Genomic DNA, 21,062 nt, shown 5'->3' with positions numbered 1-21,062 from the left:
CCTCTAAATGAGTTCCCTGAGCCTGCACCACTTCAGTGAACTGCCTTTGTAAGAAACATATCTGGTGCATATGTATCATATCAGAAATACCTACTAAAATTCCTTAATGCTGTGATCATTCAGCTTGCAAAACCTTATAAGGAACAGGTTTATTAAAATTACATACTTTTTTAATTATAGAAACTTTGGAGAAAGCAGACTGCCAATGAAAAGAACCATTTTTTTCTTTGCTGTTTTAGAAGCTTGAAGCCCTTATTGGCTAGGATCTAAACACCTGCTATATCCCACTGCTGTAATATCTGTTCGCATTGACTCAGTTTGTGCTTCAAATTCTGTTCTTCTAATGAATTAGGTAAAAGAACCCAGAACTTACATTCTGTAAAATAATCATGATCCCTTACTGTGTTTTCCAGATGTATTTTACATCCATCAGAATTCACTTCCTGAAGTTTAACAAAGGTGGTTTATGGAGAAACAATCCCCACAGTTTTCAAACTTCTTGTATAGCAGCTTCACTCCACAAGTTCTCAACTACAGCACAGAAATTGCTATCTACTAGACTAGTGATTAAAGCTGTTTCAGGTTTAATAAAAGACCTTCATTATCCCATATAGAAAACCTTAAATACTTAGTTCTTGATCTCACCACAAAAAGCAAAGTCTGTCCTCCAGTTCCATCACACAAATCCCAACATTGCTAATACTCCAATAACTAAAGTATCAGATAACCCCTAATTCCAAGAACAGAAGGAGTAAGAGAGAAGTCTACTTAAAGTAAATCCTCTCTTTTCACAAAAAAATTATGAGAAGTTTCAGACTACAAGTGTAGGCACAATGTATATACATATACACCTCACAATCACAGTGTACAAATGCATTACTGACTATTGCAAGTGCAAATACTATATGTGCTGATAAAATATGTACCTCCAAACTAAGCTTCAGGCCTCAAATTTTGCTTTTTAAAAGAACACCATATTCCAGGCTTATAAGGAAGCAATACCTATTAGCAACAGTTGTTTGTGCCACTAATTTACTACTGAGATTGTTTAGTTTCTTTAATGATCCTGCAAGTACACTTCCAAATCCATGTACACATATATAATATAGCTCCTTGCATTCCTCTCTTCTCACTTTCTCCCCCCTGAGCCTAGAAAGAGCTCTTGCAGTTTGGACAGTCACCAAATTAACCTTGTTGTTGTCTAATACAACATTATTCATACAAAAGTTCAACTTCAAATAACACATTCTCATTAAATGGCTGAGAAGCAGCAACAAAAATACAAAGCAAGTTTTACTATCGCTGCTGATTCAAACTGTGGAGAAGATAGACTTCATTAAACCCATTGTTTAAAAGCCAATTTGGTACTTCAGCTATCTCTTGCCAAAAGAACAACTAGTCCCAGGAGGTACACTGACCATTTGTTACCCTTAACGCAAAAGCCCTACCAATATTTCAGTTGAAGCTGAACACGGACCAAATGGTTGCCAATGCCTCATTATTTCATCGCAACCTGGTTTGTTAAAGAGATCCTAATATACTACTGACTTGGTGGAAAGACATCCCCATGAATGCTAACACTTAGAACCACTTGGAGCAAGTCTAAGAGCAAGGCTCCCCTTTAAGTGCAAGGTATGACTTATAAAAAGCAGAGAAATTCTGGAAGGGTTTGCTCCTGTAACCTGAGGATAGAGTGCAGGTGGTCCTGATGAAAGCGAGGTGGACAAGGCCTGCTGAGTCGAGGCTCCCTGGGGGAAGCAGATGAAGAGCTGCGACTCTTGCAATACCTTCTGAGGCAGCTGAACAATGGGCAATGAGAAGTCTGAACCAAAAGCAGAAGATGACCCCCCTGTAGGAGGAGGAGACTGGAAATCGCCAGTGTCAGAGGAAGTCAGCTGTGAGGAATCACTGGAGTATTCCGGGCTTCCTTCCAGCCAGCTCCGCCTGGCAGAGCCCCCTCTGGGACCTGCTAACTCAGGACCAAGATAGTTACACTGCTCCTCTGTCACAGGCTGAAGCCGACCGTGCGACCCTATGCCTTGAGTGGATTCCTCTTGACTGGTCTCCATAGAGCCCCGGCGACTTCTGTAGACCCGCTGGGGTAAAACTGCCCCTTCTGCTGAAGCAGAAGTCGGTGTGTGCACATGGAACTCAAAGACACAGCTCGCTCTGCCATCACTACTGTGAGAGAGCACAGCCGGGGCAGAGTGTGGAACAAATACCTGGTGGAACGTCATCTGAGCAGGATCTGCACTCAGAGGAGCTGAAACACTGGATAATGGAGAAAGGGGACCCATCCCAGAATCCAGCCTCAGGTTCTGAACATGTCTTGCCAGGTATGTTTGCCCCAACTGAAAGTCGAACACAGAGCTTTGTGGAGGACCACCTTGCCCATGGTTTGACTCAGAGACCTGCTTCAAATGTTGTTCAGTCGCATGAGAGTTATAAGCTACTTGATCATACTGCTCCGATACCTGTGATGGATAGTGCATGCCCACCAAATATACAGCTTCTGGATGCATTCTGTAGTGAGCATCCTCTGGAGGTGTTGGTCCAGATCTATAGTCACTGTGGACAGGAGCTGGCTCAAACACGGGATTAACTTGCACATGCAGAGGCTCTCCAGCGACTCTCTGAGCTGCTGTGCCCAGCATAACGAATGCCTCTGGTGTCCAATTGGTGGGACTACCACCAGGTGGAACTAAACTCTGGCCAGTCTTCAGCAATGGCTGGAAGTGGCAAGTTTGGGCTTCCAAAAATGAAGTGCTCTTGCGCCGCTGAGCAACTGCCACCTTCGGCGGGCAGACAGGTGGTGGCGAGAAAGACACCGGCCGTTCATGAACGGTTGGGAAAAATATCTGGGAATCTGGGAACGTTGGTGTTCCCCCACGCGGATGCTGAGGCTGTATTGACATGAACAAGACAAGTAATTCATACATTAAAAGTGAAAGCACATCAACATGCACAGTTCACTAGGCAGTTCTGTGAAGTAACTTTATAGAATGACTACTCAATTCATGGTCAAAAACATACATTACTTAGGAAATTTAGGTGAGTCGTAAATATCCATTAAATACATCCATGGCAGGCATAGCTACAAATGGAAACATTTGCTTGTGTTAGAGCTGCTTTTCCAGTCCAATTCCAATAATTCACAAGAAGAAAACAGTTTTGCTCCTGACAATGGAATGAGGTTTATTGTCATGGGCTATCCACTGTGATCAGGGCTTGAAATCCAATCAAACCCCTGAGGTTACTGCCATATGGGGAATACGAAAATTCAGAACTTGATAGCAGCAACAATGCAGAGCCTCTAGTTTGCACTTAGAAGATAAAATGACGTTAAATCTTAGTATTATCCAACACAAAAACCACAGTGCTAGAGTCCTGTATGCTATCCAAAGAGCTAAAGAGAAACCTTTTGAGACAAAACAGAACCATTCCAGCCCACAGCTGGGAAAAAAAAAAAAGTATGATAAAACTGCAGAGCCTCTGGATTCTGCCGAAGTTGATCATCTCTTTTAATCCCTTTGATCACTTTTGATCATACCTTTTCACATGGGAAATTAGCACTCACTGAAACAAACCTAACTCTTGCCTGGACAATAAAACATTCACAGGTTTAGTAACAGCAGAGGCCTCAGGCAATTCCACTCCATCTGATGTACTACTTCAGATGAGGCTCATCTTATTTAAGATTTATAGGTAAAATTTCACTAAAGAGAGTTCTATGTAAGAATACCAAACAATTTAGTAATTCCGCATATTTTCATCTCTGCCTACAGTATGCAGAGAATGTATTATCTACCCTAAAGGGAAAAAAAAATTGCAAGAGTCAATAGCAAATAATACTGTCTTTAAAGACAGATGGCATTTATGACTTTTTCAAGTTGCTGTTTCCACATTGTTCTTTCTCCCCAACCCCTTTTTTCCAGAAAAGCAGCAGCAAATTTCCATATTGACCAATACTAACAAGAAGGTCCTACAGGATGAAGAACTCTCCCTATGTTCTGAAAACTGGTTCCACTTAATTTATAAAGAAATGTTTCTCAACGTTTATTTTGTGTAAATTGAAGCCCAAAACTGAAAAGACACTACCTCCTGTCTTGCAAGCTATCTTACATCTGACTTTGAGAAACACGAAACCATGGCTTCTTCCCATCAAAAAGCAGCTGAAGTGGCATTTCCGATTAAAGCCTACAGAAAAATCCTCAAAAGTATTCATACTCTGAATTTCTAGTATCACTAGCACAGCTAGCCGAAGCTTTTAGAATAACTAGCCACAGCAACCAAGCTTTAAAAGCTGGTTGTTTTGTGCGGAGCTTACTTAACATTCAATACTTGCTTAGAAGCCGGAAAATAAAAAGCTGGTCTTCTGACTTAAGGGGATAAGGACTAGTCTTCCCCTTACCTTCTGTGGTACAACTGGGTAATTTACATTTATACTATAATAAAAAAAAAAAGTCAGCTACTGTTTGATAATGTTTAAGTGTACTGCTTCCAAAAAAAAAAAAGAAAAAAAATCAACATTCCAGCAGCACAGTATAAGGAATCACCTCTTCATTTCTCATTTTCTCATTTTAAAAATGCCCAAAGCCCAGGATGTATTTAATGATAACTTATCTTACTGTGCCAGGAGGCAAATGGTAACACATACAGGACTGACAGAGAGGGAGGGCAGGCTGGAGCGTCGATGCTTGCGTGGAGAGGCAGAGTGCATGGGCAGGACACTTTCCAGGGCTTTAGAAAGCTTTTCTGCAAAGGTTTCTTCAGGGACAGTCCGAAGGTAGAAAGGAGAAAGAGGTGCAGACAACGCTGGTGGTGGGGTGCAAGGAGCACTGAGAGGGATGCAGGACATAGAGGGAAGAGCAGGAAGGTGGGGGACACAAACTGACATGCTACGACCACGTTGAGGCTAAAGGAGGAAAACAAAAGTTAAGAATTGAACACTTAAAAAAAAATGAATAACAAAACCAGCAAAAACTATAATGAGGTAGAAAAGAAATGCAGACATACAATGAGGTGCCCAATACTGACTAATATGCGAGCAAGAAGATATGAGAATGTTGAATGAATGCCAACACACACTGGGAACAGGTTATGAGCACCTCTGAGGACCCAAGCTTGCCTTAGGTTACTGAGCAGCGTGGGAAGTTCCCTAATACCCTTACAAGAAGCATGTGGAGGGCAGAACAGACAGGAGAGAATATTTTCTCTGGGGCCACTGATGCAGCTCATACTGTGTGTACTCTCAGCATCTGGTAGTCTGACAAATTAAAAAAACCTAAACAGATACTGATGAGCTTTCAAATATTCATTCTTAGTTTAGTGAGTGGATGTGTGTTTACACATATCACCTCACCCAGTCTCTCTGCTTGGGCACCTCCCTGCCTGAATTAAGTGGACTAACTGTATGCAGCTGGCTCTTTATTAACTAAAATATTACCACAAAAATTTAAACATTACACATTCTACAACATGAGTTGTAGAAAAAAGTTGGTTTAATGTGTGGAAAATTCAGTAAAATTAGTCTTAGACAAGCATTTTCCAGATGCTGGGCCAATAAAAGCATCAGGATTTTGTAATCTTGCCTCAATCCAGAAGGCCATAGGTCAAAATCCAACCAAACTGGAAGAATCAGAATTAGGTTTTGGGGTGGGGCATTTTTGGTTGGGGTTTTTTTGTTGTTGCTTTTTTGGTGTGGTGTGTTTTGTTGTGTGGGGTTTTTTTAAGTGAATAGAAAGATGATGTTTAAAAGATGCAGTCTTCAACTGCAAGTTTCCCTTCTCTTAATGGTATATGCCTCTTATGGATGTAATCCACAGTTTCTTAAAATAACTAAAATCAAATACAGACCTCCAGGGGAAAAAACCTCAAGATATCCAGTGGAGATCTGATTTTAAAGATTTCTGATGTCAGACTGCTCAAAAAAAATGGGAGAGGCCTAAGGGAACTCAAAGGGTTAAATAAATATTTTACCCAAAATCTTCATCAGTTCCAAGGCAGGACTAGTTATATATGTTACGCCTGACTCTAATTTATCTAAACTGTTAAGAAACATCTCCAGTGATGGGGACTGCAGTACTTAACTGTCCTTGTTGGTTAAAAAAAAAAAAACAAAACCTTCCCAAACAGTAATTCCATGCTGCAATTTAGGCATATTATTTCTTATTCTATCTGACTACAATGCTGTGGTCTGATTAACCTCCTCCTATTTTACAGCAGCCTTTACAGCTTTCTCTCTCTTCAAGCTTATCTTTCATAGGCTCAGCTTAACCATTTCAGTCTTCTCACATAAACCTTGTTTTCTTTATTTCGGGGGGGGGGGGGGGGGGGGGGTTGTCACTCTCCTCTGAATTCTCTCCCAATTCACCCTCAAATTCACTCAAGCAGGGTGTCCGGGGATAGACTTACCAATGGCCAAGAGCAGAAGAACTATTTCATATAAAGTTTGCCTTTTTCACAACAGCATGATGTTTTTGACCATGTCCAGCCTGTGGTCCAATGTAATCCCTGACTTTTTTTTTTTTTTGGCAGAATTGCTGCCTAGTCAGTTGTTGTTCATCCTGTACTTGTGTAGGTGATAATTCCTGTTTAAGCATGAACTTTGTTCTTGCCCTGATTAAACTGCATTCTATTTCTTTTTAAGGCCATTTCTCCAGTTGCCAGTATCATTTTGACTTGCCATTCTGTTCTACTCCACTCTGTCAACCTCCTGGTACCACTGTCGTCGTCCTAGAGCATGAGCACATTTTAGCAGTGAACTAAGCAGCTTAACTATACGTCTATCATATGCTTGTTCTCCCGTCACCTCTCAAAAGATTATCATCTTTCAACATGGAAGCTAGCCATCCCAAGACAGTGAAATGGCTTCTGGTCCAATATATGCCCACACATCAAAATATGGCTTACCCAGAGCAAGAGCTTATTTAGAGGGATTAAAAGCTCATTTGATCAAGGACTAGCAGTACCACGTGCTTCGAGTTAAGTGTCTTTGAAAAAGATGGAGACGCTTTGCTTGTGAGTGAAACCAGCACGTTTTCCAAAAAGCTAGTAACACCAACATTCTGTAATAAAAGCCTACATCCACAGGCACCAAAAAAAGTGAGGACCCTCGGTCTTAAGTGTCACATCTTCTCCCTTATGGTATTACTACATTATACCATAATGTCTCTGCCTCAGGCTCAGATTTTTATTTGTGTAAAGAACAAGTGACAAGGGAACCACTGAAGACAATATTAACAGTAGCAGAGTTCTACTCCAGAGTTAGAATAGATTTCTGCATACTCTCATACTCGGATCTAAAAACATACCAAGGAAAAAAACATACCAAAATAAAAGGGCAACACAAATGAACATAGTACGAAAAGTATTTGTGCCCAGTGCAGACTTTCCAGGGAAAAGGAATACGCATGGCAACTGATGAGCAAATCAACACAAGCTAGAAATAAAATTGGGAACAAGGGTGTGGGGTCTTTTCAGTCTGGAGTTCTCACATGCAGCATTCTATAACAGTTAAAAAAAATCTTACCTGCAGAATCTGTAATCAAAGCCTCACAGAACACACACAGCAATTTCATACTTATACAGTAGCTCAAATTATTCTAATCCCTTCTTCAAATCAAACCAACAGCTTGATCCCTAGTAACTTCATATATACATACATACACCACCTTCCCGAGTGAGATTAAATGCTTACTTCCATAATATAGTCTTGTTCTGAGGATGTTACTTCCATCCATAAAAAAAACCTAACCCATCATTCTGCTTAAGTGCACTCAAGATATAAAATAAAAGCTTTAAAGACAAATATGCCCTTGCATATTTTAGTCCCCCCCCTAGACTCAGTCACCTCGCAAAAATAGCCCATTAACTACTCCCACGTGGGATTTGTATCACATGCAAAACAAAACATACATGGAAGATTGCCTGGCAGACTTTTCTCTCACCTTTCAAGAGAAATACAAAATCAAGTAATTCCATGCATTTGCCATACTGTAAATTCTGGCTTACCGCTGCAGGTGGCTGATATCCTCCATGCTGCTGTGACTGCACTTGGCCAACTGAAGCTCCATATCCCTGTACTGCAGGTGTTGAGATTGACTGGTCATGCTGGGAACCATATGACACAGTCTGTTGACTGCTCACACATGATTCAGTATAAACAGATGACCCCTGGCCACTGTCAACTGTCCCATCAGCTGCAGAAGTTAAAGATAAAAATCTGTGTTTCAAGAACTGCAGTGTGGATTCATAACTTCAAAGATATTATAATCAATCAAATATTGGATTGATGTTTGTGACATGTTACATGGACCTTAGCATATTATGTTTTGTAATATTTAAGCTAGTTTAAAAATACATTTTTTTTCTTCCTCAATACAGCATCCTTACCAATATGTCTTCCCCTAACCTCTGAAGAAATCAGTAATTTCAGTAGTTCTTTACAAAGATACTTAATAGTAAACTATGCTTCCTATAAAAGGCTAGACCAGAAATAGAAACTTAAATTCCACATTGTTATGAATGATCTTTCAGGGGGGTTTAATTATTATTTTTATTTAATTTTACACAGATATATAAAACAGGTCTGTTGTGCTGGCTGGCAGATGCACCTGATGTAGGAATAGTAGTGAATTTAAAATCCCTATTACCTACAGAGCAGACAGTAATTTGCTTTCTAACTTCACCATTCTAATATGGAAGTTCTCATCTACCATCATTATTCAAATACTGATTCGAATGTTGGGATGGCAGAAGAGGAAAAGTTAGGAGTGTTAATTCATCTTTTCATGTATAGTATGTAAAACAGAAAATGAAACCTTTTTTTCAGAAAGCAAATTATGAGCAGAACTGCTTGTACATTAATCTCATTTCCACCTTAAATGTAAGTTAACAGGGATTCAAATAAGTGTTTCTAATAGCTCTAACTGCGCACTAGTGCAAGAGTATACAGCCTTCTGCAGGGCCAGAATATACTGTCCCTATAGGAAGGCAGCAAAAACTAGGATATGTGTTCATGCTTCAGGTGCCCAGGTTCATTTGGTGTATTAACTTCAAACAAAGTAAAATGACTTTGTGCTGACACTGGGACTGTGAATTGTGCCAAGACCTGGCTCAGCTAAAGCACAGGAACACATCTTACTTTGCTGTGCTTTCTAGTGGGCCAATGTTCTTCAGCAGACAGCAATAGCAGACAGCAACATCTTAAGATATTTACTGGTATACCCACCAAAAGTTTAAGACTCTTAAGGGGGGGAACTGTGTAAGTGCAAGAGCTCCTAAATAAACCAACACACTTACAAAGAATAGATATACTGGGTTGCTGGAACTGCAGTTGTTGGTGTTGATCAGCTTCTGGTTCTTCAGGTTCCACTTGTGTAGAAACCGATGCTGAAGTAGTGGGGACAGGAGCAGTACCAGTGACAGATAGGGGATGCTTTGACCCTGCATGGGAAGCACTTGATGGTTGCTGTTGCTCCAGCTGCTGCTTCTGACTACCTTCTTCCTGAAGCTTCTTCTCCTGTTCTTCTCGCACCAACTGACGCTGCTCTCGCTTTCGCTTTATCAAAGATACCCTGTCCTTGATAGCTTTCGCCATTGTCTTGTGATCCCCTTCACAGACATAGCCAGATTCCACCTGAAGGAGGATATATTCACAGAATTCAGACTGTCATAGACAGCCACTGTTGTAGTGCTACAATATAAGCTACCACTCTCTGGCACTAACTTCTCATTCACAGACTTCTGAAGCTGTTTTATTTCTAGACAGTAACAACAGCAAAGGCAGAGGCTGACAGACTACATTTCACTGTCAAAGAACACCAATACTTCCAATGCTTTGTAAGACCACCAACACTTACCATTTCCTGTGCCACATCCTCTGGGACATCTCTCTCCAAGTCAAAGGAAAACTCTATTGCCTCATTATCTTTATATTTGCCCTTGAGTTTTTTGATGTCTTCAATTCGCAGCCAGAGTTTAATGGCAATTTTTTCTCCATCATCTTCCTCTGCTAGTTCTACCCGTACTCCAGTCTCTTCTTGGAAGAAAGCATGATTCAAAAGGTCCTTAATAGCATATCTAGTATATTGGGGAAGAATGTAGAAAGCACATACAGTTACTAGGTTTTCATAAAATATTAAGGAATATACTTGCCTGATGATCCCCCACATTTATTCTCTACATTTCACGCTTCTCCCATGAATTATGTGACAGCCCATCATTCAAATTTCTATTTAAAAGCATGGTGGAGAAACAAAATGCAATAATACAGATGTACAAAAACAAAAACAAAATCACACATTGGTCAGCGGCAGTACCAACAGATTTAAGCCAACTGAAGAGGATATACATTAACTAAAATAAAAAGAAACCTTGAAGAAACAGTTTGGTTTTACTGAACATTAAGATCCAACACACAACCCTTAGTCCTCAAATCAGTACAGTAACAAGTATGTATTTCAGTCTATTTCAAGATCCTATCAAGAGCCTCATCTAGTAAATTCAGCACTAGATAAGCACCACGTTATTCTTTTCATATTTTATACTATTTTGAACCACTTCAACTTGCATTCTGTTTGACCCAATTAGAAGCTTTGTCTTGAAGGTACAAAAAAGATCTATGTTCATACACACACAGCGTTAACAGTAGTAGTCTAAAAGTTAACCGCTTAAACTAAATGGCAAGAAATAAGTGATGTGCAGCCACAGAACTAACTTACAGTAAGGAAAAAATAGGAAATTGTTTAAAACTAAGAAAAAGAACAGGGATTAAAAATACATAGCAATGCCATCAGATATAAAACTTTGAGTTAATAGAAGGGGATGAATAAATATCCATAAACTGACAAAACTAGCTCTGAACAGAATAGCAGGAGGCTAGAGGAGGGGCAAAGGCTGAAGCATTCTCAAATCAGACATTCAGTAAGCAACAACTGTGTAAAAGCAGAAAACAAAACAAACCCCACAAATGGTGGGGTATATAATGGTATAAGTTAGTCACTTCAAGTAGAAGTCATCTTGCAGAAAATGTGGATGAAAATGAACAGCAAGAATTTAAAAAATAAGAGCCCTCAAAATAATCAGCCATAAAATGCTGACAAAATCAAAGGGACAGGAAAAACAAAGGATTACAGAATAACAAACCAACCAAACAATGCAAATACCTGGGAACCCGGAAGGATGTCCTCCACTATTTTGCTGACTAGGTCAAAGTTTTTATTAAAACAGTAGAATTTCTGAATAAACGCACATGGATGGTTACTATAGCATTTGCCCTTTTCTTGACACTGTTACTTCTCCAAAACAGTCATTGAATAAGAATCTACCAAAGAATAGAAGCTGCAGAAGTAATACTGGCTTCCCAACTCTCATCAGAACACAGAAGACCCCAGGAACTAACTGGATCTGGTATCATCACAGATAAGAGACTCAGATAGCAAAGAGACTCAGACAGCAAGTAGTGTCTCTATGTGAAAAGAAAGTACTTACCTTTCGCCTTTGTTTTGCCGAATGCATCCCTCAATAATCTCCTTCACTTCAGGGATTGCTACTTTATCAAAGCTGGCTGGCTTGACACCCTGGAACATACAAGTAACAACAGAGAAACTGGAAAGCCCACTTGATATAAGTTTTGATTGTGTTTACAGACCAACTATTTTTACTCAATAGATAACTGGCCTGAATTCCCCACTAGTGCAAATTATAGAGAAATCTGACCCCAACCTTATTGTTCATCTGTTTGTCAGTGACTTTTGCAAGCTTTTTTTTCCCCCACTATTTCTCAGCTACACTTCCGTAACAGAAGGTTTTGGCATTTAGGTTCTCAGTTAAGATAGGAGAACTGTCTAGTTTCCATGGAAGTTATGCTGGTTAGAGACAAGTATGCAAACTGGACTGAGAATGGAAGGAAACGTTTCCTACGTAACACTAGTGCACAAACCCACATGGTTAATTTAACAGCCTTCAAAGGATTCTGGTGCTTCCCAAAATGTCTCCAACATGCCTTTATATGAAGTAATTTTGACATAGATTGATTTTACAGGAAAAACATTAGCCCAGAATGATCTGACTGGATCATTAAGTAACTTGTCCAATGTTTGGGGTTTTTTTTAAAAATAAAAATTTAAAAAAAAAAAAAAAAAGAGAGAGGAAAAAAAGAGGAAATTTTAAAAAAAAAGACTTCCCTGTATCTTAGCTCTCCCCAGAAGATCTACTATACTCAAACCACACTCCTGCATCACTGCTGTTGTGAGTTGAGGAAAATGAGCTTAGCAATACAGACCTTCAACAACACACGGCAATTCTTTCTCCAATACATGCTAAAGCCATTACAGGAAGAGCAAAACAAAATCTAAGTATGATCAGCTACTCAAATCAGTAAAGCAAATAAGCCATGAGATATGACCATCTGGGAATTCTGCAAAACATTGCAGGCAGAGCGCCAAACTTCATCACTTAATCATGGCCAGAAGCTCTATTTCAGGGACAGTTGTCTACAACAGCAAAATCTGGCATTCAATTTTACTTTATTCAGCTTTTAGCTGCAAACTCTGTATTTAAGACAGCAGAATAAGAGAGGATGAATACATCCTGTTCAAGTTCTGTCATATGAAGAGTCCATGTTTTCAAGCAGAACAATCCTGAAATCATACACTTGATACATCTGACCCTGTGTCACTAGTAAATCACAACTAAACAAAAAGTGAAAACTCTAGAATCTGAAATAAAGACATAAATGAAGTAGTATTATAAGCATCATAATTAATATCCTAACCAGTGAGTACTTCTCCCAATATCCTATATGATACTGCTGCTCACCCAATGGGGACATCAAGACATGACCCTTCCCCCTTCCTCTATCATCAGCCCCAAACAAGTCTTGAAATGGAAAGGTTTAAGACTCTGAACCAGAGCCTTTGCAACTACAGACCTTCATTTAACTGAACATGGGAGACTTACGATAATGATTCTCGTCTACATTTAGATTCTTCTTTTCTTCCCCTTGGCCAGACATGGCAGTATATTATTGACTTATGTTCACTACCTAAAATATTCTCTACTGCACTCTTCCAGGAGAGGGCACAGTCAACATCAACTTTAACAGATGCAAACACAAAACTGGGAGAAGCACAACAGTCCAGTCTTTCAGTGGACAACAGTGCTATTTGTTACTTTGTTTTACAAAGTTGCTGGATCTGGAATTTTTCAAAGGAAAAAACAACCCCAAAACCAAAAAGAAAACAAACAAACAAAAACTATAGAAAGACAGTTTTTCACTTTATAAAAACTTGTTACAACAGCATTCTGGTTATTTATTTCTTTGCTCTAAAATTTGCTCTTATGAAATTCTAGTAATTGACATTCACAGAACTGAAGAGTATATTGTGACTAGAATAAGCCCCAAAACACAGTCTGTCAGTGAACATTAGCTTAATGCTTTTTAAAGCCTCACTGAACATTAAGACTTTTGGAGATCAATGCCTCAGCTGATAAGACACCAGACTGAAGTTTGGATGGGTAAGTTTAATACTGTAACCAGGTCATATCAGCTTCCTAGCAGGAGCAGAGCCCTACACTCCCATAGGGATTTATAAAACTAGTTCTAGTGTTTACTACTGGCATCAAGTACCTGTTTACATGTCTCTCTGCTCATATAGCAGGCTAGTCAGAGACACCCACCTTTTAACTATGACCAAGCTTAAAATGGTCGCAAGGACATCAGGTTCATATATGTAGAGATAGATGTTTCTGTACATAATTAAATGCTCTCCTATATACACATACATACATAACCTATGCAATAGTTAGAATTAAACTGCTTATTGTACATATTTGTATCTAAATTTGCAAAAGTTTAACGCATCTAAGTCTCCTAAATAGCTGCAAGCCCCAGACATAGCAGCAGCCTGCATGCATGTTCATTTACACCGTGGCAGCAGAAGGAAGATGTCAGATCTGTGACAATCTCATTTCAGAAAAACTAAAGCTAAGGTAAAACAACTTAACATATTAACATAACAAAGCCAGAGCATGAGTTTTCTTGTTAACTATTTTACCACATGCTCTGCTCCTGCACAAAGCCTGAAAAGGTAAAGCTAAAATCAGTGAATCAGTCTGCTACACTGTGTTTCTCTACCCTGAAAGAGATTAAAATACCTGTCAAAAATCTTCAGGCCCTTCCATGAGGGCCATTTTACAATACACCATTTTGTGAATTTCAAACCAAGAGTTCAGTTAAAAAGAGAAGCTCCTGCCAGCCTCCTCCAGCATAGCTTCTATGTTCCTAACTGCTCCTCAGAAAATCTGGGAGAACCTCACACTAGAGCCTAAAACCAACAGAGGATTCTGTGTTGAAGCAGCTACCTATTTCTCAGTTTGTTCCACAGTCCATGAGAAAGGTTGCCTAAGCCTAGTATACAGTGCTGGCCAAACACCCCTTGCACTGAAGTTCAGGTCACTTAACTACTGTCAGCTTTTAAAAACATTTTTTTTTCCTCCTCCAAGCACTACAGAAGTGTCGAACTATTTTATGTAACAAGGCAGAAGATACTATGAATGATAAAAATCAATAAATCAGTGAACCCTCTTCTACCCAGAGCTGCCTATAGACCTTAATCTGCCATCACAGAGAAACCAAAGGGAGGCCAGGCCCTGCAAAGACATAACCTTGATGTGTCCCTAAAAGCACATGAGCTGTGCAGCCAAGCATACATTCATTAGTTCCTCAACCCAAAGGCACTCAAGTACATACTAAGCCATTCAGCATTTCCTGGGTTTCACCACATATACTGCAAGATGGTCACGTTCTTATATGCCTCTCCTGGTCCCCAAACTCCTTAGAAGAATCACAGGACAACTCAAATCTTTTAATCCACTAGTCCTATTCCCCAGTGTCAGTTTAATAAGAACTAAACACCCGAATCCCCCTAGCATTTTTTCTCAGTTTGCTAAAGAAATAGAAGGAAGAACTCTTGCAGAGGGAAAAAAAAAAAGTGCAGACAGGTATAACAGGCACTCATGGAAGTCATCAACATTTGCTCAAGCTACCATCTAAAATAGCATAAACTGGCAGTGCTGCTGAAAGCAACAGCCTCCTATTCGCCATCTCCGATTCCTACACCCATGTCATTTCCTCCCTTCTGCCAGCACACACACTTATACAGATGCATAATGAACCAGATCAGTGTTTATCAGACTTGAAACAAATCCAAACAAAAAAGCCTGCAGCAGTTTCTAGTGACATGAAGCTCCCCAGTCTGGTTCCCTACACTGCTGCACTCTCAGGCTTACACGAGGGAAGTGATAGCACAATAGCTAAAAAGGGCAGAACTGCTTCTTTTGAAAGAATTGTCAGCTTAAAACAAAACCCACTGAACACTTACTTTTTGAGAGCACCTCTAAAATATAGGCATATATGTAGGTAGCACAAAGCGCAACTGATGCAAAACTAAATACTTACAGTCTTCATGTTAGGCATGAGGAGAGATTTCATGTTTCACTTATCTTAGATGTGGTAAAGTTTGTGATTTTATCAGATTTTAATCAGGCAAAAAAAGTGTGTTCCAAAATTCAACATCCACATTCATATAGTTATTTGGTCCATTAAAGGCAAGTTAGGTACTCTTAAAACCACTAGATTTTCAAGATACTTTAAACACCAAAGTATAAGCTACCCAGAACTCCTCTTCACAATTTTTGCGTAGAAACATATAGTATTTTGCATTAGTTAGATCACTACATTACGGGATCAGCGGTTTAGCATCTGGTTCTAATGCAAGAGATACTGAAAATATCATTTACTTCGTAACAGAAGATAAAATCAGTGCTGTATAACTTTCACACCAAACCAAAACGAAGACAGAGGAAGTGTTACATACCCTCAGCAGTCCTAAATTTAAAAAAAGTTAGATTTGGAATAACAACACAGGTAGAAAATAGCAGAAGCAATAAGTGTTTCAGCCTTGCCATTCAGGAGTTTAATCTACATTTAAAATTTACAGAGAAAAAAGTACAGTCAAGTTTAAAAGCTGAAGACCCAAGCTATGCAAACGTAAAGCAGTTCAGCAGATTTGTCAAGAATTCTGATTTGCCCCCAAAATCCTTTCCTGTGACTACACACACACTTTACAGAGCTGAAATTCTTACTTACCTCTTTAGCACAATCCTTGTGAGAGCAGCAGCAGTGGGAATTAACAATTACAAACACGGAACAGAGCTCTCTTTTTGTAAAATCCATCAGGAAGAGAGAGCCACACACACCAAAGAGTTAGTTAGGTGCTAGTTTCCGATGGGAATCCACTAGGCAGTGGACTTAACGCACAGCGGAAGGAAAGCAGACATCAAAGTTCAAAGGGAGCATTGTTTTCTGTTTGACACCTCTTGTACTTCTCGAAGTCCAGTACATGAGGCTGCAGAGATTTGAGCTTAGTATCTGCTTTTGCCACTCAAATGCTGAATAGAAAGAATCAATGTAAGCAAGAGGTAAGCATGTCCTTTTCTGCCTGCCCAGCTAGCTGTAAGGAGGAGGAAGAAGAGGCAGCGCAGGGATCCTTTACTTCCTGCATGTCCCCGCCCCCCCCCACTTGGCTGCTCTGCCTATTCTCCACCCAGGTTTTCTGCAGTAGTTTAAGACTGCGTGTAGGATCATCACCCAGTTCATTCCTGCTGTTGCAGAAGGACACTGTTAAACAGAGGGGAACAGGTCAGTCAGCATATTGTTCTGACCCAGGGTTGCTGGCACTAGTTTTGTACAGGGGGGATGAAGGCAGCTGCTCTTTCTCCTCTTCTTTCCATGAAGCTACAGAAGTATATATACAGCTGACTACAATTTAATCCTAACAAAACACAAGTCAGTACTAGGATAATATAATATATTCCACCTCCCTCCTTCCTGACAATCACATTCTGCTACCATTGGCAACATAGTCTGCTTTCCTTTTACTGGGTGCTTAATGTAAGGGAATAAGGATTTGAGGGTGATTTTCGAACTGTTGGACAAAGTCAGAAAGCGCACTAGTTGCTTGTTTTACGGCACATGCACACAAATAATCCACAGAGTTATATTTTGTAATAACTCTTGCTAGAGTCCAAACCTAAACCTTAAGTCTGACATCTCTCCCCGCCCCCCCCAGTATCTAGTTTCAAACAGCCATTGTAAAATTTGTTTACTAATAAAATGAGTTGTCCACAGCTTCAGGGCTTTTGTGGTTTTTTTGGAAGGACACGAGAAGCAATGCTAAGAAAGATCGCATGCGCTATTTTGAAGTGTGAAGTGAGCAAATGGATTTTGACCATCTAGTGATGATAAACTGTGATAAAATTCAACTTCAGATTATCAAGATCACTTTTCACCCCAAAATAGCATACTTAGTTCCTCAAGTATACCACAATTATACCAGTGTTGTTGTTTTTGCAACATTGTCGTTGTATAGTATAACAACACTTTTTGATCCTTTACTGAGCATTTTAGAAACTCTCTCCACCAGCTGCTGTGGAACTTCAGAGGGGTCAAGGGAAAAGGGATCATTAAAGATCCTGCTATGTTGATTGGCCTCCCAACTGCTTAGCTAGACATTTTATAACCTCCCAAAAATCAACTGCTAAAGCTGTTGATTATCATCTCCGTTTTAACAGTGCTTACTGGTATCATGAATACAGCATGTTGGAATTTTGCTTCCCATTGCTTATAAATTTTTTTGTTGTTACAGTTGAACTCAAACCAAACAGACACTCTGCAGTCAAAGCAAATCTACTCCACTGGAATAAAAATCAAACATTTTGCATACCTAATAAAGGCCACACTTTTCTGGGGTACACTGCATGACCTGCAAAGAACATTAAATGTTTCAGCTTTTAACAAACACAGTCTACCTGTCCCAGTCTAATCACAATTCTTGCTTGGCTCTTTTCAAAGGTGCTATAACTACAAAGCTTAAAAGGAATTCTACCGTAACTGATTAATCTCAGACAAAATGTTCTAATGTTGCAGAGGCTAACAGAATCAGCAGCAAAGTCAAATCACACAAACAAAGTAATTAAAGTCTCTATATTTTCTTTTTGCTAAGTTATTACCATTCTAGTTTGAGCCAGTCCCAGGCTGCCACAAACCATTAATTCCAGGAATTTAGACAGAGCATATGATTCCAGTGGAAAACAAGCCAATGATCCTACCTCCTTCCCCATAGTCTCAAAGAAGCCTCCAGGCAATGGTATATATGGCATTTAAATTGGTTTACCCCATGATCTTCTAAATTTCACCACCTGCTATTAGTTACTTACCCAGCCCTCAAAACCAACATGTTTAACCATTTCACCACCTTTTCCTCTAATCCTTCATCTTAATCCTGTTGTCTGTTCTAGAGACAATCTTTCAGATTTAGTTCTTTCCCTATTTCACACAGGGTACACCTAAAACTATGTGATAGCTCTCATCCCAGTCCAATCGAATACCTACTGTGAAAAGGAAGACTTCAGCTTAAGATCTACTTAGTTCAAAAGAGATATGGGTTGCCTACAGAAGATAGATTTTATTGTTCTTGTTAAAAAGCAAGGTAGAGTAATTGAGACTGCAGGGGAAAAAATTTAAAACAATGGAATGCATTTAACAGAAGTGAAAATTTAGCTTCTCTGATTTCAGTATTTTCATAGCAATTAATTCTGGACAATTGATAATTCTGCCAAGAATTAAATCAGTAGATCCTGCAGAATAAGCTCTGCACCAGATCAGTATTCTAACAGAGTAAATAGCATTACTGCAATACAAGCAGTAGGAGCAGATGAAAGCTTCCAATAAGCTAGTTAGCTCATGAGGCACTATTTAGACTAGAACAGGCCTAGTTCTCTTATGATCAAAAATGATTGCACATTTTGAGCTTGACTGATCTGCCATCATCCAGATAAAGATTCATATCTCAGCTATTCGAGAGCTCTATGTCACTGAAATAGCTTAACCAGTTGGTCTTCACCCTCTGCGATGAAGGTAAGTAATCTAAGTCCCATATTTCTTAAATTTCTCCAGACCAGCTGTCTTCATGACTTGCAACAGATAACCATGTATGCCCAGACTTCACAAACACATTGTAAAGACAATAGAGGCACTATTGTATTTATACAGGCCTGCTTGCTGCAACCTGACTGGCCACAATTTAGAAACTCTTTTCCTCCTCAATTTACCACCTACTCTCAAACAATTTCTGAGGCATTAATAAAAAACAAGAGGCCAGTCACAACAGTAAAAAAAAAAATTCCCAAACACACATGATTAAAGTTGTTACACACAAAGTATATTTGTATTTTGATTGACACACCCATACTAACTGCTTATTCCTAGTTTGTGAGGTTGCTTAAAAGAGGCAGCTAGTCATTTGTATGAGATAATCTTTGGTGAAAAGAATAAAACAGACTCCTCATTTGACTAGCCATCGCTGCTCGCTATCAGCTCCACATCTGTATTCTACAACTGATATCCAAGCCCAGGAGCCACAGGACACTACATTGCCTGCTTAACCAACTTCTTTGCCGGTGTTTCCATACTGTATTTTTACTTATTAGAGCCAGAGAATTTACAGCATTAAAAGCCTTACAAGACCAATATAGTAGGCTACAGTTCTGTTGCTTTGTTTCCACACAATTAAGGTTGAACAAGAACTAGTCATAACTCTTCCTAGAAACCGTTGGCTGCGATCCTTTCCAGCACTCTCAAGTAAAAGGCTGTAACAAAGCAAAAAACTACTGTATTTGTGATAATACTGAAGTGCAACTTACGCTATGCACTACTGCTGAGTATACACCATGCCCTACAACTACCCCACTGACTAATTATCTAGCCCAGCACACAAGGCATTTTAAGTACTTCAGCACCTCCAGGTAAATAAAAATATCAACCTATTTCAAAAGTCCTAAGAATCTGAAGCCCTTATGACTAGCTAAGCAGATGGTTTTAGTTAAAAAGTAGATTAATTAATCATAGCACCTATGGTAACTGCAGCAATTCTAATGAATAGAAGAAATTACTCGAACTCTAGAACAGGAGATTTTATAACTACAAGGCAGGACACAGTTCCTTAGTGTATCGTTGGCAAACAATTAGGATATTGGTGCATATAACAGTGAAAAGGGCCTTGTTTAGAAACACACAGTATGAGGACAGAAGTTCTTCTGAAACAGTAAAGTCTGATTGGACAAGTAGACTGGGCGCTAACTTTTCAGTTTTTATTTTGCACAAGAGTGTAAAGGTAAGATCAGTTTAATCTATCGTGCGCAGTTCTTTAACCTCACACTTGGAAGCAGGGATGTTGCCTTTATCATCCGAACAAGAATATGCAGTGGTGAACATTTTGAGCTAGCTGAATGACCCTTTGCTTTACTGGGACTTCAGCTTAGAAATGGCTTTCAAAAAAATACAGACATGCCTAGACACACATTTCAGTGCTATAAATTTAGAAATGCCACAGTGACACAATACTAAAAGTGTCTTTCTTCTATTTTCAGTATGGAAAATACATTTTTGAAAAATCAAATTATATTAGTTGCATTCTCTGCTTTAATCAGCTACCATTCCAATAGAAAAACATCATCTAGTACTCATTTTTAAATTCAAGTACAGCAACAGTAATGTAAAAGCCACAGATTAGTTCCAGGAGACTTTGAACTGAATTTAAAAGAATGATCCAACACAGGCCACAAAACACATTTGGTACCAGAACAAGCCCTTCGAAGAAGATACCTACTAAAAGGCCTAGGATAATGTTGCAAACACCAAAAATAGTGCACAATTCAGACAATGCACCAAAAGTCATCGTCTCTTATTTTATGACCTATTCTAATAGGAGTGAAGGACATCTATTTGTGTACCAGAAGATTCAACAGTTTCAGAGGGTGGTCTTAAAAAGTATCCCTGCTATGCAGAGAACTTTATGATAGTGGTAATGGTAAGGTAGAAATATATCTCAAAGAAGTTTACCTTAAAACAGAGTCACAAGCTCATAGTGTTAGGAAGCTTCTAAATACTTATACTGGACAGAGAAGCAACAGCCTTTTTTCTCTTTAGCATAGAAACA

At 39.3% G+C, this 21,062-nt stretch overlaps 1 protein-coding gene across 12 annotated transcripts in view; it reads right to left on the bottom strand.

Annotated features, from left to right (window-relative positions):
• Positions 1–21,062, bottom strand: part of WNK1 (WNK lysine deficient protein kinase 1) — a 107,349-nt gene that overhangs the window by 34,313 nt on the left and 51,974 nt on the right. For 9 of the 12 annotated variants that reach the window (XM_069807670.1, XM_069807673.1, XM_069807672.1 and 6 more), the window contains exons 5-9: positions 11,494–11,582; positions 9,864–10,083; positions 9,304–9,640; positions 8,014–8,201; positions 2,475–2,903 (exon numbers count right to left, since the gene is read on the bottom strand). In XM_069807670.1, the coding sequence (XP_069663771.1) occupies positions 2,475–2,903; positions 8,014–8,201; positions 9,304–9,640; positions 9,864–10,083; positions 11,494–11,582 (1,263 nt within the window). Of the gene's footprint in view, positions 1–1,682; positions 2,904–4,657; positions 7,913–8,013; positions 8,202–9,303; positions 9,641–9,863; positions 10,084–11,493; positions 11,583–21,062 lie in introns of those variants that run through there. The other 3 variants (XM_069807678.1, XM_069807681.1, XM_069807682.1) reach the window with 2 other exon arrangements.

This window comes from Haliaeetus albicilla, chromosome 19, assembly GCF_947461875.1.
Source record: "Haliaeetus albicilla chromosome 19, bHalAlb1.1, whole genome shotgun sequence".
Taxonomy (NCBI): domain Eukaryota; kingdom Metazoa; phylum Chordata; class Aves; order Accipitriformes; family Accipitridae; genus Haliaeetus; species Haliaeetus albicilla.
Note: the sequence above shows the minus strand (reverse complement) of the source record. Positions and strands in the feature narration are given on the sequence as shown.